The 15,372-nt window shown below is 36.8% G+C and overlaps 1 protein-coding gene across 1 annotated transcript; it reads right to left on the minus strand.

Annotated features, from left to right (window-relative positions):
- Window positions 1-276: 276 nt before the first annotated feature.
- On the minus strand, window positions 277-14,078 carry LOC108744646 (fatty acid synthase). Its single transcript, XM_018480512.1, has 9 exons — window positions 13,861-14,078; window positions 6,796-9,248; window positions 6,473-6,731; window positions 5,869-6,412; window positions 4,711-5,812; window positions 4,354-4,651; window positions 2,131-4,293; window positions 840-1,073; window positions 277-759 (listed from the first exon to the last, which is right to left on the minus strand). Exons 2-9 carry the CDS (start codon window positions 9,240-9,242, stop codon window positions 643-645), a joined length of 7,164 nt encoding a protein of 2,387 aa, XP_018336014.1. The 5' UTR covers window positions 9,243-9,248; window positions 13,861-14,078; the 3' UTR covers window positions 277-642.
- Between the last annotated feature and the right edge of the window lie 1,294 nt (window positions 14,079-15,372).

Genomic DNA, 15,372 nt, shown 5'->3' on the forward strand with positions numbered 1-15,372 from the left:
ACAACTCCAATTATTTTTTTTTTAATGGTGAAGTTATTCAACTTAAATTAGTAATTGGAAAAAAAACGAACCGTTAACGATTACAGTTTTATTAGGTTCACAAATTTGCATTTTATATAAATAATAAACAAAAGTTAACGCTATTATTCGAATGGTATTATTTATATACAAAGTGTACAGTACTATAATATGTATATGCTTATATAAGATACACAGTGAAGCAACACACGGTATATCTTAAAATTAAGCCAAGGAATGTTTTATTCTTTTGAGTTATTATTATTTATTATTTATACCTATATAAAATGTATTAAAATCACCGAAGTCTTTGGTCTCAAACTAACCAAAACAAAAACTTAATAGTCTCATAGCTCGCATTTTTTTTTTTTCGTAATTACTCGACAATAAATTTTCAACAAAAAAGAAATAAATTTTATCATAATATACAAAGTTGTCCAACAACTTTTAAACCTAACTATTTACATAAATTAAATAAGTGCCTATTTAATATTACGTCTAATATTAAATTAGATGCAGATTCTATTAAATATCATCAACAATAACGTAATTAATTAATTCTCTAGTGCAGTCATGTTTTTAAGTGATGTCATGAACAAGAAGAACGAAAGTCAAAGGTAAAAGTTACGATTTACTTGCTAAAGTATTAGCAATTGTGGCAATTTTTTCAACCGTTTGTCCTAACAAAATTGACCTATGATTACCATCTAATGGGAGAACCTGTACCTTCTGTTTGCAGACCTAAACAAAACAAAAAATATTTCAATGACCGTTTGTTGCACTGTTTAATGTATTGTTTTATTAATTAAACAATTACTTACCGAACTCAATCCATAATCTTCACCCATCGATACGTAATTGTCTGTAGCTTTAATAAGGGCAACTTCTCCACCGAATTTAGCACTTGGTGAGTAAATATCAGCAGCACTAAGTTTGTAGTAGAAGCTTCTTGCAGCATCCTTGATTTGCTGCTTAGGATAGATGTTCTCTAGGATGTTTGCTATGTATTCTATTCTTTCGTCTAAGGATTTTAATGCTTTCAAATCTGATGTTACCTGTAAAATGGATATAATGATTGTTAGAAATGCAATTGTATTTTTTACTGTAATTTAAAAATATATTGTAAAAGTAAAGGCAGGGTACAGGCAAAAAACTTATTTAATAAACCAATATCTACGTTTTGCCAGGGATGCACACCGCTACTTTTTAATCTATACATCGAATACGTGATCGACATCATTACAGAGATAAGGATAGACATACAGGGGGGAAAAGATTAGTACGTTTAGATTTGCAGTTGATATTAGCAATATTAGACAAAATAGTACTGTATGAAAATAAATAAAAGTAAAACAAAAACACTGGTATGCAAGGGAAGAAAAAGTAGGGAAAGAGCGAATATAAAGGTAAGAGACGAAAAATTAGAAGAAGTGGTCGATTTTAGGTATCTAGGAAGTCAGATTAGTCAAGATGGAAGGAGTAGTAGGGATATAAAGCAGAGGATAGCGCAGGGTTGAGTCGCCTTCAGTAAAAAGAAGTCACTTATATGCTCGCGAACAGTTAATTTAGAAATTCGAAGAAGATTGTTGAAGGTGTATGTTTGGAGCGCGGCGCTGTACGGGTGCGAAACATGGCTGGTAGGCGCTGCGGAAAAGAAAAGGTTAGAAGCGCTTGAAAGGTGGTGTTACAGTCGAATAATAAGAATACCGTGGATAGAGAAGGTTAGAAATGAAGAGATTTTAGAAAGAATAGGAGAACAGACGACTCTATGGAAGTCAATAAAAAATAGGCGAGATAGTTTGGTAGGACACCTTCTCAGACATGAAGGTCTAGTCAAAGACATATTAGAGGCAGAAACAAGAGTAAGGAAGGGTAGAGGTAGACCTATATTGAATTACTGTTCGCAAATAGTTAAGGATGTGGGGTGTTCTATGATAGTTTTAGGGAAATGCGAAGATTATGATTGGAGGTGCGTGTTCAATCAGTTTTAGGACTGACGACCTTATGATACGTTTCACCTTCTCGTACAAATTTTATCAAGTCGATGTTGGTTATTAAATAAACTCCCTCTGTGTCCCTATCCCGGCTTTGATTTTAAAAGTGCTTATTTACCTTTTGTTGGTCAACATCTTTGAATTGAATTGTGAAGTAAAGAAGCGCTTCAGTTTGTTCGGCGGCAGTATTTCCTTTGATTTGGTTCCTAACTTTTCCAGTATGTGTTGCAACGTAAGAATGTGATCCATCAATGAACAGAATTCGAACCTTTTCTCCTGCAGCTTCCAATTGAATGCCCATTTCGAAAGAAACGCAAGCTCCATAAGAGTAACCGATAAGTGTGTAGGGTCCTTTGCTTTGTACATTTTTGATTTCGGAAATGTAATACTTGGCGAGATCGCTGATGGATTTTAGAGGTGCCGATTTTGTGCACTGTACTCCGTAAACTGGCACGTCTAACAGTTTGGCGAATGTCGTTAAGGTTGTTACGACACCTTCGACAGGATGTATAACAAATACAGGGTTCTTTTTGCTGTCAGTGCTTCTGCTTTCCATTTGTATGATCGTTTTTGTAGGCATAAGTTCTGAAGATGGTTCAAATTGAACCTGTTTGTCATCAACAACGGCTTTGACCGTGTTACTTTGTGCTGGTGCAGCTTCTCCACTTCCCCCACCACTTTCCAGTTTTACAAGGCTTCCAAATGTGAGACCACGAATTTCTTGCGCGCTTAACACCAAGTCGTAGTTGCGTTCTAACGTTTGTTTTATTTCGGCACCCATCAGAGAGTCCATCCCTAAATCGGCCAGGGACGCATTTGGTGCAACGGTCTTGGCATCTTTAATTCCTAAAATGTTGGCCACAGCGTCTGTTAATTTCACTTGGCTTCCCGCTGAGCTCTTCCGCTTTTCGGCAAGCACCATACTAGCGACCACAGGGTTAGGTTGTTGAAGAAATACATCCATGGTCGCTAAGCACGAGGACATACGTTGTGGTAGAGTTCCGCCAACTTCTGTATCATTTCCGCCCATTGTTTCAAGTATAAGGCCCACATCACCGATGGCGCCCCATTGAATAGCAGTGCCTGGTAATCCGGCTGCTTGACGAGCTTCGCAAATACGTTCCATTGCCGAGTTTGCGAAACCGTAATTTGCCTGACCGGCGTTACCGCGTCCACAAGAGACCGATGAGAAAATGACAAAGTAGTCGAGTTGTGGCGCTAATTTTCTTGAAACGACATCAAGTTGTTTAGTTGCATCGACTTTGGGTTTTGCAACAATGCCGAAATCTTTTTCAGTTTGGTTTTCCATCATTGCATCTCGTAATACGGCCGCAAGATTAAATATTCCGCCTACCGGGCCGAGTGAATTTGCTTCTTGAAGAAGTTGAATGGCTCCTTTTTCGGTTGTTGAATCGGCAGTTGATACGTATACTACTACACCCTTCTCCCGCCAGCGTCTAATGCATAGGGACTGGTAGCCGGTTTTGATTCCGCTTCTAGACGTGAGGACAATTTTTTTAGCACCTCTGAATATTAACCAGTTAGTTAATTCCAAACCAAAACCACCAAGACCTCCTACTAATACGTAGGTTTTGTCCGGGTCCATGTAGGTACGTGGAATCGCAGTCACCGTTTTTGGCGTTGGTTTTTGCGTCTTACGATTTTCTTCTTCACGAATCTTCAACAAAACTTTACCGATGTGTCGACCCGTAGCCATATACCTAAATGCTTGTTCAACTTGATTTTCGTTGAACACCGTGTTTGGTAGAGGTTTAACGGCCCCGCTCTTAATACCTTCGCTTACCAACCTGAAGACTTCTCTTTTTTGCGGGTTATTTGTTCCGAATAAAGCATCAAGAAGAATGCCATGGAATGTGGTGTTTTTCAGGAATACACTCATTCCTAACGGCGAATTGCTCGAGAGATCCACTTTTCCTATTTCAAGGAATCTCCCACCGTTAGCTAGACAGCGAACCGATGCTTGTAACTGGTCTCCTGCCAGCGAATTTAAAACCAAATCAACACCCCTTCCGTTGGTTTGTTTCAAGATTAATTGTTCAAAACTAGTGTCTCTAGAATTTCCAATGTGACTATCGTCCAATTGAGGAAAAGTTTTCTTTAGAAAATCTCGTTTCACTTGACTGCTAACAGTAGTAAATACTTCACAGCCCATATGAAGAGCAATAGAAATAGAAGCTTGACCTACACCACCGGTTCCAGCGTGAATAAGTACAGACTCTCCCGGACGCATCTGACCTCGTACCACCAAAGCGTAGTAACTCTGTTAATAAGGGTTTAAATATAGTAAGTGTTGTTTTTGTTTCAAGAGAAATGAACTTACAGTTCCGTATACAACAGGAATTGTGGATGCTTCTTCAAGGCTCCATTTGTCGGGAACTTCCCATAAGAATCCGGGATCAGCAAGTACTGTCGTTGCTAAACTACGAGCTTCTACCATTCCCATCACGCGTCGACCTTTACTATCGCGACCAGAAAATTCAAGACCCAAAATACAATCTTGACCAGCAAGATCGCCTGGAAGTGCATCTGGAGGAAGTTTACCAGTTGCCAACATAATATCACGGAAATTAAGAGGAGCGTAATAAACTGAACATAATTCCGAGTTAAGATCTTCACCTCTGCAAAGAAAAATCATTATATCCTCAAATCATTGTTACTTTACATTGAAATAACTCACTTGTAATATGATAATGGTCCTTCTATCCATTTAAGACTTGCCAAATCGCCTCTTGTCAAAGTATTTATGTATGCATGTTCAACTTGTAATTTACCACTATCATTGACCTGATCCAAAAGTATATGACGATACGATCCCCAGACGCCCCTTTTAAGAACGTTGTGTACTAAATCTCTTGTAAGCTGTTGGGCATAAATCGGGGAAGTGAAAGAAAATTTAGGAGCACTCTTATCTTGGATAAAAACAGCTCGTAGATTGACACCACCTGGTTCTTGCTTTATACAGTTAACAAATCCAACTAGACCGGTTAGTTCTTCACCTTGGGTGACTAAATAAACTTTAGTTCCTTCAGTTTCGCTTTGTTTCAAAGCTTGCTTTACAGGTTCTACCCAAGAAAAGTTTTTCTCGGTAATGTTTATTACTATATTTTGACTAGATACTGTTGTTGGTCTACGAAGTAACACATATTTTCTGGTGCCCACAACTTGACTTGCAACAACGTCAGCTCCAAGAGCAGAAACCGATTTATTATTAACTGCACTTGCTGATTCTTCTAATAAAACGAATCCTCCTTGTTTCAAAGATCCTAGTGCGTTCTGGACGATATTAGGGCTTTGCGACAAAACATTGCTAAGAACAACAAGATGAAGATTCTGATCGAACGGTCCGTTATTAACATCCTTCTGAACAGTCGTAATTCCTTTAGGCTCCAAATAAGAGGTGTATGAGTCTGGTTCAGATGACACGATGGCAGCGTAATCTACCGAAAGCATCGGTTCCGATTCTAAAATATCTTTGATTTCATTGGCCAAAAGGGCTTCTGCAGGTTTCACTCCGGCAACTTCTGCCACTTTAAGTTTGAGAGCTCCACCGCTATTTTCCAAAACCAATTGTGAAAGAACTGTGAGTGCCTCCGTTTTTGATTTGTCTTGACTTTCTGAGAGTTGTTGGTTGTTCTCAAATGGTACAAATTGGTATTTTTCTAGTTTTGGTGCAGCTTGTGTTTGTTGTCGTCTAGGTGCCAAGCTAGCTTTCATACCTCTTAACTCTATTCCTCCCGATTTAATAACTCCAATATTTCTGTACATGCTTACCTCAATATCTGCAAAAGAGTGAATAAACAATATGTCAAAAGAGAATTAGAATAATAAAACTCACTTTCGCCTTCGGGTAACTGACTAACAAGTTGTACGTGTTCTTTGGGATTGATAACCGCGCGTTGCAAGCGGGTAGGAAGGTACAGTTCCCGCGTATTTTGACCAAGAATTGAAAATTGTAACATGGTGTCTACGAAACTGATCCAGTTATTTTCCCATTTGAGTTTTCCGTTAAGACCATAGTTGTCGGACTCCGCAATTCCGCGGAAAACTCCTTCGTAGTCGTAGCCTCTAAGTCTCAATTCTTTGTAAATATCGGGCGTCGTCAACGAAAAAACGTCTTTATCTTGTTTGGCTTCTAACTTTGGAAGATTTAATACTTCCTTGCTGACATCATCTGGGACTCTGATTTTACCAGATACTGCTACAGAACCGCCCTCGCAAATTTCAAACTCACCGCTGCCTTCAAAAATGTTAATAAGGAACTTAACGGAACCCTCCTTGGGCATAATCGTAGCACGATGGAATTGAACGTCTTCAATGATTACAGGAGTTTGTTCAAAATCTTCATTACGAAGTTTAGCGTATGTTTTCCACGCCAATGTCTATAAATTAACGTAAGTATGTATTATACACTTGTTTATGTCAATAAAATATCAACATACCAAGTAACCTGTTGCTGGGAACAGCACACGTCCATCTATAGCGTGTCCAGAGAGATACTTATCGGTTTCTTTGCTAAGATCGACTTCAACAACCAATTCACCCGATCTTGATCCTTTTCCTGAGAAATTTGCCACTGACCATTCAATTGAGTGATCCCAGCCAACAGCTGAGTTTAACATTGGTGTTCCACGGCCGACCGGGAATGAAACCGGATGGTACAAATTACCAATTTGAGGTTGTGCGCCAGCGTTGTAAATTCTGAGATTAAAGATTTACTCTCGTTAACAACTAAATTTAACAAAAAAACGTTTCAAAAACTTACTTTCCAATATTAGAAAGCAGGAAATTTGCATTATTTTCGTGGCCTCTTTTTACCAAGCCAATGTTGGTAACATCAGGTCCAAGAGCTCTTTTCAGGATCGCTTGAAGTAATGCATGAGGAGCAACTTCAATGGCAATAGCGTCTGATGGAACGTGTTGAATAGCTTCGTGGAAAAGCACCGGTGATAGTAGGTTGTTCACGTGGTAAGCTGGAGAACTGAATTGTGCCAAAGGCGTTGACCAAGCGTTTTCGGGGATGGAAGACGAAATCCATCTCTTTGTTCTTGGTTTAGGGTTCGGAATGATTTCATCGAGAGCTTTTCTCAATTTCGGACCGGCATCCGCAATATATTTGCTGTGAAAGGCAGTTCCAGAGCTCTTAACAGCCTTAGCAAATATATCTTCGGAAGACAACTTTTCAACGAATTTGTTTATTGAAGCTGGTGGTCCTGAAATCGTTACACTGTCTTTGCTATTGTGGCATGCCGGAAACACGTCAGGAGGGCATTTGGCTTTGCATTCTTCCCATGAAAGGCCCACTGCAGCCATGGCACCAGGGGCCAGTTTACTTTCGAGGATTGCACGTCCTCTAGAGTAAGCAGCCAAAATGGCTTGCTCAGCTGTGAGAGTCCCATCAGCATAAGCGCATCCAACTTCTCCCACAGAATGACCAACGATAACATCTGGTTCTATTCCGACCTCCTTGAGGGTATCTGTTAGTGCAACTTGTACGGCAGCAATTGAAATGAAAGAGTTCAGCACGTTGTCGAATGTTTCTTCAGTTCCGTTAATAATAATGTTTTCTAAGTTGACTCCATGTGGTTTGAGCGCTTCGGAACACCTGCTAATCGAATTTTTAAATACTTCTATCTGCATTAGGTCTTTTGCCATTCCAGGCCACTGCGAGCCCATTCCGGAAAATACAAATGCAATTGGTCTCTTATCGGAAACTATTTGAGTCACTTCTTGGGTGTTGTCTTGTCCCAATATTTTGTAGCCGCGGTAACTGTGTCCGGCAATGGATTTCGAGTGAATTTCATCTATTAAAGCTACGAATTCTTCATCGTTTTTATTTTGTTCCAACCTATCTAACAAGGATGTCACAGCTTCTTCGGTTCTTCCTGATACGGCAACTAGTCGGGGTAAGGAACTTGGCGGCCAGGATGTTTTGGGTTTGGGATTCGATTTAAGCAAGATGTGTGCATTTGCTCCACCGAAACCGAATGAATTGACGGCGACGAGACCTCCATTCCACGGTTCATTCTTTGATACTACTTTCAGTCTGCCATCTGAGAGAGCGGGTATGTCTGTGTTTGGACTTTTAAAGTGAAGATTTCCGGGAATTACTCCCGACTCCATTGCTATCACTACTTTGGCGAGTGAACACAGGCCGGATGCGGGTTCAGAGTGTCCCATATTGCTTTTGACCGAACCGATTAGGAGCGGAGTCTTTCTGTTTTGACAGAAAAAATCTGCGATCGAGTTTACTTCTTGTGGATCTCCTACTTTAGTTCCGGTACCGTGAGCCTCAACGTAAACAACATCGGCAGGATTTACACCAGCTTCCTGGTACACTTCTCTGATAAGTTTGTTTTGCATTTGACCTGAAGGGAATGTTATGCCCTGTTCTTTGTTTCCGTCTGTGTTAGTTCTAGCCCCCAAAACGCTTGCGTACAGCCTCCTAGCAGCGCTTGCTTTCTGCAATAAACATACAACTACTGCTTCAGCTCTGACGTATCCATTTCCGGAACTGTCGAAAGCCTTGCACATTCCGTCGGGACTTAACATACTCAGTCTGTGAAATTGAAGAGAAGACGTGGGTTTCAAGAGGAGATTGCACCCTCCTACAATGGCAGAATCGCACTGTCCAGTCTGAATGGCATTTACGGCTTGTTGGAATGCGAATAAACTACTCGAGCAGGCGGTATCGATGGCATAACTGGGACCGTTGAAGTCGAAAGTGTATGAAATTCGGTTAGGGAACATTGCTCTGCAACAGCCTGTTAATCCATAGCCGTTTACTTTATCTGGATCTGCCGTCCAGTATTCGTCAGATTCACTGTCCGATACACCGACAAAGACGCCGGTTTTTGTGCCTTTTAGGTCAGCTGGATTATATCCAGCGTCCACGATGGCTTCGTAAGTCAATTCCAAAAGAAGACGAAGTTGTGGGTCCATAACGTGTGCTTGTTTGGCATGCACGCCGAAGAAAGTGGCGTCAAAATGCGAGAGATCTTTGAGTTTACCGGTACGGGTAGGCAAACCGTATAATCCAGAAGGCCATCGCCTTTCATCGTCTGTGACGAGATCAACTCCATCGAAAAGCTGTTGCTTGAACTCTTCGATGCTGTTGCTCTCTGGTAGGCGACCAGATATTCCGGAAATGACGATTTCTTCTTTGACGTTAAACGGTCCGTTCGTGTGCGTTTCTGGAACTCGGGCTGGCATTTTATGCTATAATAAAGTTTTCGATGCAGAAAAAGGTTTAACAGAATGGGCTGACGATGAAAGATGGAATAATAACTAATGAGAAAAATAAATAACTTACGATAACCTAATTAATCACCTGCATTTCGTCTTCAGATTAGGTCAAAAATAGTTGTAAAACGAAAAATTTATAGCTAACTGTTTGAACGTGATTTGTTTTGTTTTTTTTTAATCGATAGTTGTATTTTACGAAGTCATATCTTATCCTAAGAAATTTCGTTAAAAGTATAAAATATTATGAACGTAGATTTGACTATTCCACAATAATCTATTCTCCATTTCATCCCTTAGTTTGGATAATATTATGTAATGTTCAAGGCAATTAAGGAAGGTTTTTATTTATGAAGAACCAACCCTGACGTTTCGCCTCTATTGGCGAGGATTTTTCAAGGTAGGTTTATTCTCAAGGCAACGGTAAAGACTCTTAAATACAGGCGAAACGTCGATGTTGGTTCTTCATATATGAAAACCTTCCAACCCTTCATTGGCTTGAACTTTACTTAATATTTCCACAATAACATTTGCTAATAATCATTTCATGCTATACATGTGTGTAATATTTTCTCGTTAAGTAATTCTTTATTTATTTTTGGCGAATTTTACAAATAAAAAATAATTACTTCATACTTATTTATCACATAAGGAATTATAATTTGTTTGATTACTAATTCACGCAATATTATTTTATGCAACTTTTATTATTTAGGAAACTTTTACTTTATTTCCAAAATTATCGAAACATAGTATAACTCACTTAAATAACGATAAGGGGATATAAATATAGGTAGATCAATAGTAATTATAATACAATACAACAGGTATATATATAAATACATGTCTAAAACTGACAGGTTTACAACAATTCTTTCAGTGTGTTATAAAAATATTTTGGTAGATAATTAAACTCTAGGTTCTCATAAACACATTAATTTCGTTATTCTTATTCCAAATCGATATATGTAAGAATAAATGCAACTTGTGTGGTTTGCCCACAATTCAAAGTTATCCTTTTTAAAAGATTAATGAAGATTTTTCGACATAATTAGAATCTTTTGCATAACTAATAATAAAATTTATAGAAAGTATGACACAATTGCGAAATTACTGTAATTAGGCATCGTAACTTATGGATAATGCTAATGAGAAAAAATACAAACAAGTTTTAACTGCATTTTTATTAAGAGGTTGTTAAAAGAAGCGATAATCTTTTTTTTTATCTCGTTTACATTGTCCAATACAAGAATTCTATTTAGAAAAGTCAAATTATTGTATTTAATGGTAATTTAATAAATTACGATTCACGTATGTAAAAAAAATTACGTCGTGTTTCTGTCTAATAAATAAACATGCTAAATGTTTTAAGAGTGACAGGTTCGTGTCGAATGACCGGCTAGATGATATCGCACAGCTTTCGTGACCTTGATATTATCATTATCAGTTGACATAACATATTACTTGGAAATGTACAAAAGTCTGCATCTATTACGTAAGAGAGATGTCCTTCAAAATATGACGTTTCTTTGGAATATCGCGCTGAGGTTATGCCGAGGACGATAGGACGTTGATTGTACGTACTCTGTACGATGTAGATATTGTTGTAATTAAAATGTAACGTATGTAGGTACATGAATCGATTTTCATTATTATCGTTGCCTTGACAATGAACCCTATTCATTTCGATTTAACAGGTAGGTTCATGAAATGTGTGATAGGTACCAAATAAACAGTGTCACGAATGTTAATGATCAATTAAAAAAAAATTATGGTATGAAGTTTTCCATAATTTCAGTTCCGCGTTAACCCAAACGACAAACACTATTGGTATTCCGAATCGGTAATGAATTAATGAAGAAATATCTAATGAGCTAGAAGGTAATTTAATGGATTACTTCTGGAAGATTCCACAATCTGACCAAACATTCGATAAATAAATAATTTTAGTTCCGCTTTATATCGGACATGAAAAATACATAGAAGAATCCGTAAATAAAGAAACGTTTTGACCTAATAGGTAGTAGAATAATAGAATACGAAAAATAGTGCAGGGTTTTCCAATAAGAAGTCCAATTTTACTTATGATACAGACATATATTCTTCAGTATCGGAAGTCCTTCATGCCGTAGACTAGTTAGAAATTAAGAGATATTAGAAAGAATAGGAGAACAGAAGACTCTGGGGAAGTCAATAAGAAATAGGGGAGACAGGTTGGTAGGACACCTTCTCAGGCCTGAAGAGCTAGTCAGAGACATATTAAAGGCAGAAACGGGAGCTAGGAGTTGTGGTAGACCTAGATTAGATTACTGTTTGTAAATAGTCTAGTTTTAGGGAAATGCGAAGATTAGTTCAGGATAGGAAAGAGTGGAGGTACGTGTCCAACCAGTCTTAGAACTGGTGACCTTATGATGATGTCCATATTGCCCAGTGTAGGTCAAAGAAAGGCAGTTATAGTATTCTACGGTAGCGCGGTCTGACCAATCTTAAAGCCGCACCAAAAAGTATCTTAACTCTTTAAGGATAAAGAGGATAATGAAAGATGATTTCTTTTTAAGTCACGATTATCCAACTGCATTTCTAGCATCCAATAATTCGGCGTTCTTCATAATCAACAAAATGGTCTTTGAGATTCTTAATTGTCGTGAACGTCTTGGGATAGACTTATTATATGACATACTAGGTTTTCTGTAAGACTTTTTACCTTGCCTCACGGTGCGAATTCAAACTGGCAATGTTACTGATATAAAACTACACAAATTTTGCAATTAGATTTATAGTAATAGCTTTTTATGAGGTGATTTAAAATTGTATTCTACCATAGTTAGTTTTAGTGTTAAATTTAGACAATTCAATAAATAAAACAAGTTTTAAACGCTGTGAATAATGACCATTCTGTTCCGTTTCTATTCATAAATTAATACGAATGAAGTCATGGAATTAAGCATGGAAAAATAAAGCATTATTTGAATGATTTTTTAATGGATAATCTAACATAAAAATTTTCCAAAAGGTAATTTTTAATATGCGTTAATTCTAACTTCCTATTTTGAAGTCCTAATTGATCAATAAAAATATGATGTGTCATATACCTAATTGTTTTTGAAAAAATATTAAGTTTTATCTAGTTACCATAAGTTAATTAATCATTTGAATATCAACATTCAACTTTATTAGCTGTCAAAAATAATGTCCAATAGGTGACTTAGCCCTATCATTAAAAAACAAAAAATAACTGGTGCTGAAGTGCGTTAGTGTTCTGCTTCAACGTGCGGTTACACAACACCCGATATAAAAAAAAATAATTTTTTCAAAATATAAACTAAGGTTTGGTTAGGTTCGATTACGTTACGGTTTTCCAGAATTTATTTAACTAATTGATTTTTGAAAAAATTTTGTTGTGTGTGCCAATTTTATTTGTTCATAACAAATTTTACGAAGTAGCTCGTTAGAGCATAATACTAGCTAGCTACTACTAGGAATTTGATTTTTGGAAATTGGATTCTTGGCATATTTCATAAGAATTGCGAAAAATCTTGTATAGATAATAGTCAATCATGGCAACAAAACATGATCATTTCACAAACTAACAATCTCCAAAATGCGTGAGCCATGTGAAGTAAAACTGTTGATAAGATTAATTGCTGGTGTAACATATTACGCATATTTAGGTGCTCATGTACTTTTATCAGTGACATAAAAAGTTAATTCGTTTTTCTAATTTGGAAATGTTTTATATTAATGGTAAATTATTTTTAGTTACATTTACATCCTTATTAGGAATAATTTGAAACACGGACATTTATAGTTGTAAAATAATATAACTCCTTAAAAATTCTGCACCAGTTACCATTCGACATAGTTTTCATGGCGTGTTGACATTGACATTAAGTGCATTCGTGCGAAAAATGGAAATATAAAAAAAAGAAAGCACACATATTTTCATAGAAATGCTTGTGTTTGTTAAAAACACGAATGAAAATACAATATAAAACCCTGAATTATCATGTACCTACCAGTCATGAGTAATAACAAACAAAAGTATTAATTATTTATTAATTGATCAGTTGCAGTTATTACCGATGCGACAATAATAAACAATGTCACCATTTTTTGTTTATGTTATTATACGATAGGACCTATACCTACTTTCGCAAGTTCGAGGTTAACAATATTGAGATACTTATCAATGATTAAGATGTACCGTTAGATTTTTATATTTAGATACCTAATAGGTAGGTACTTCGGCAGGTATAGGAACAACAATATTTTTTTTATAGGAATCCTATGGTTTTGTTAATTTTTATTTTAAATATCTAGGCAAGCAATTTTCGAAAATAAAAATTTTATGGCCTATTTCGCAAGGTCACTGAAGACAGGAAAATTAAAAACACAAGATTTAATTAATGAAGCCAATAATTTAATAAGGGCGAAAAAAATAAATAATTTTATAAAGAATAATATTTATACTACTAATTAATTGCGTTCGCTATTCTGTCACATTAAAAAAAATAATTGAACTAAATAATGAGTGAATGAATAAAAATTTACAAATAAAAAAAAAACTAAATACGATCGCCTTACATACCTGTATTCAGATAATCCTTATTGGCAGGAATGAGAAAAAACTAATAAATACAATAGAAATAATATCACACAGTAATTGATCGGATATTCAAATAGAACAATCAATCGTTCACACTTGTTCTTGCTAGTATGTTAATAAATAATGACGATACATGCATCGAGATTTAATGATCGCACTCTACAGCGTGTTCGGTCGCGCACTGAGCCATGCCGTTTTTTGCACTTGGCATTTATTTGTAGCACGATATGGTCTTATGTCAGACCACGCCGTGCGACCAATGGGGCGTCGGATGGGAGCCTCGTGTCTTGCGAATGCTCCCGAAAAGAAGACGCCCGATAATCGCACTGACCCTGCTGCATCCACGGTGCGGTCAATAGTTTACCCCGTCTGCGTATATTATACTTCTGATACCCACCACGCTGTCTTTTGTTTTCCCGTGTATCTATTATTACTCATCATAGGGCAGCACTTGACCATTACTTCATTCATAATGGGTGTTTTTTTGTAGTTTCTCACTAATCCTTGTCCCGTCATGACGTTACGTAGATTAAAGTGACGTAGAAAAGCAATTTAATTATTACACCAACAATATAAGGTACTTATTTTACTCAATGTACAAATGTGCTTTACCTATAGTCGTCAGGAGTAATTCGATTGTATATTTACAGAAATCAGATTAGATAAAAAATGTGTAGGAGTTTATTAAAGGATGGAACTAATTACATTCAGTCACAAATTGACTTAATGAGTCATTGTTTTGTGGGTAAATGTTTTCCGAAAACGTAACTGTAGGTATCTTCAAATATAAAATCATACGTAGAAAGGTGTGCGTACTGCGTACTCCAGGGAATCCTTCTTGGTCAATGTTCAAAGGTCAAGAAAGGTCGCCGTTGATCCTTGAAGTGAGAGGTCAAGTTTACGTTAATGTTTCTTATCTTATAAAGCCTACCAATTTACGAGATCTATAAGCTGTTAGGTATTCTAAAGTTTTAATATTCTATAATTAATAATTCGTTTTTTGCCGTTAGATGCATTTAAATAAATATAATAAACTTGGTTAGAGATAGCAAAATTATGCAAGTGAATTCAGACGATATCAAGTATAATGATATAGCAGTAAAATGCTAACTGAAAGGAAAATAATCTTGATCACGCATCAGAAAATGATGCTTAATCATTGTTCTCGTGTTACTGAATTTTCTGTAAGGTCACATTATTCACAAATCAAAAAAGAATAATATAATTATGATGTGTGGGATCCGTGCTGTGTAATTGCCGAATCCGTACTACTAAGGTGACCATACGTCCCGGATTGGCCGGGACAGTCCCGGATTTCCACCTTGCGGCCCGGATTTTTCTAGAAGTAATATTTGTCCCGGATTCAGGTTTTTGTCCCGACTGTCCCGAATTTTTGAAAAGGTTTTTATTTTCAATATTTATTTTAAATATATTTCAACTAGAATTATTTTTACAAAATTTGAACCGAAAAAATTGTGCATATCAAAATACGCG

The sequence above is a fragment of the Agrilus planipennis genome, unplaced genomic scaffold (assembly GCF_000699045.2).
Source record: "Agrilus planipennis isolate EAB-ADULT unplaced genomic scaffold, Apla_2.0 scaffold16, whole genome shotgun sequence".
Taxonomy (NCBI): domain Eukaryota; kingdom Metazoa; phylum Arthropoda; class Insecta; order Coleoptera; family Buprestidae; genus Agrilus; species Agrilus planipennis.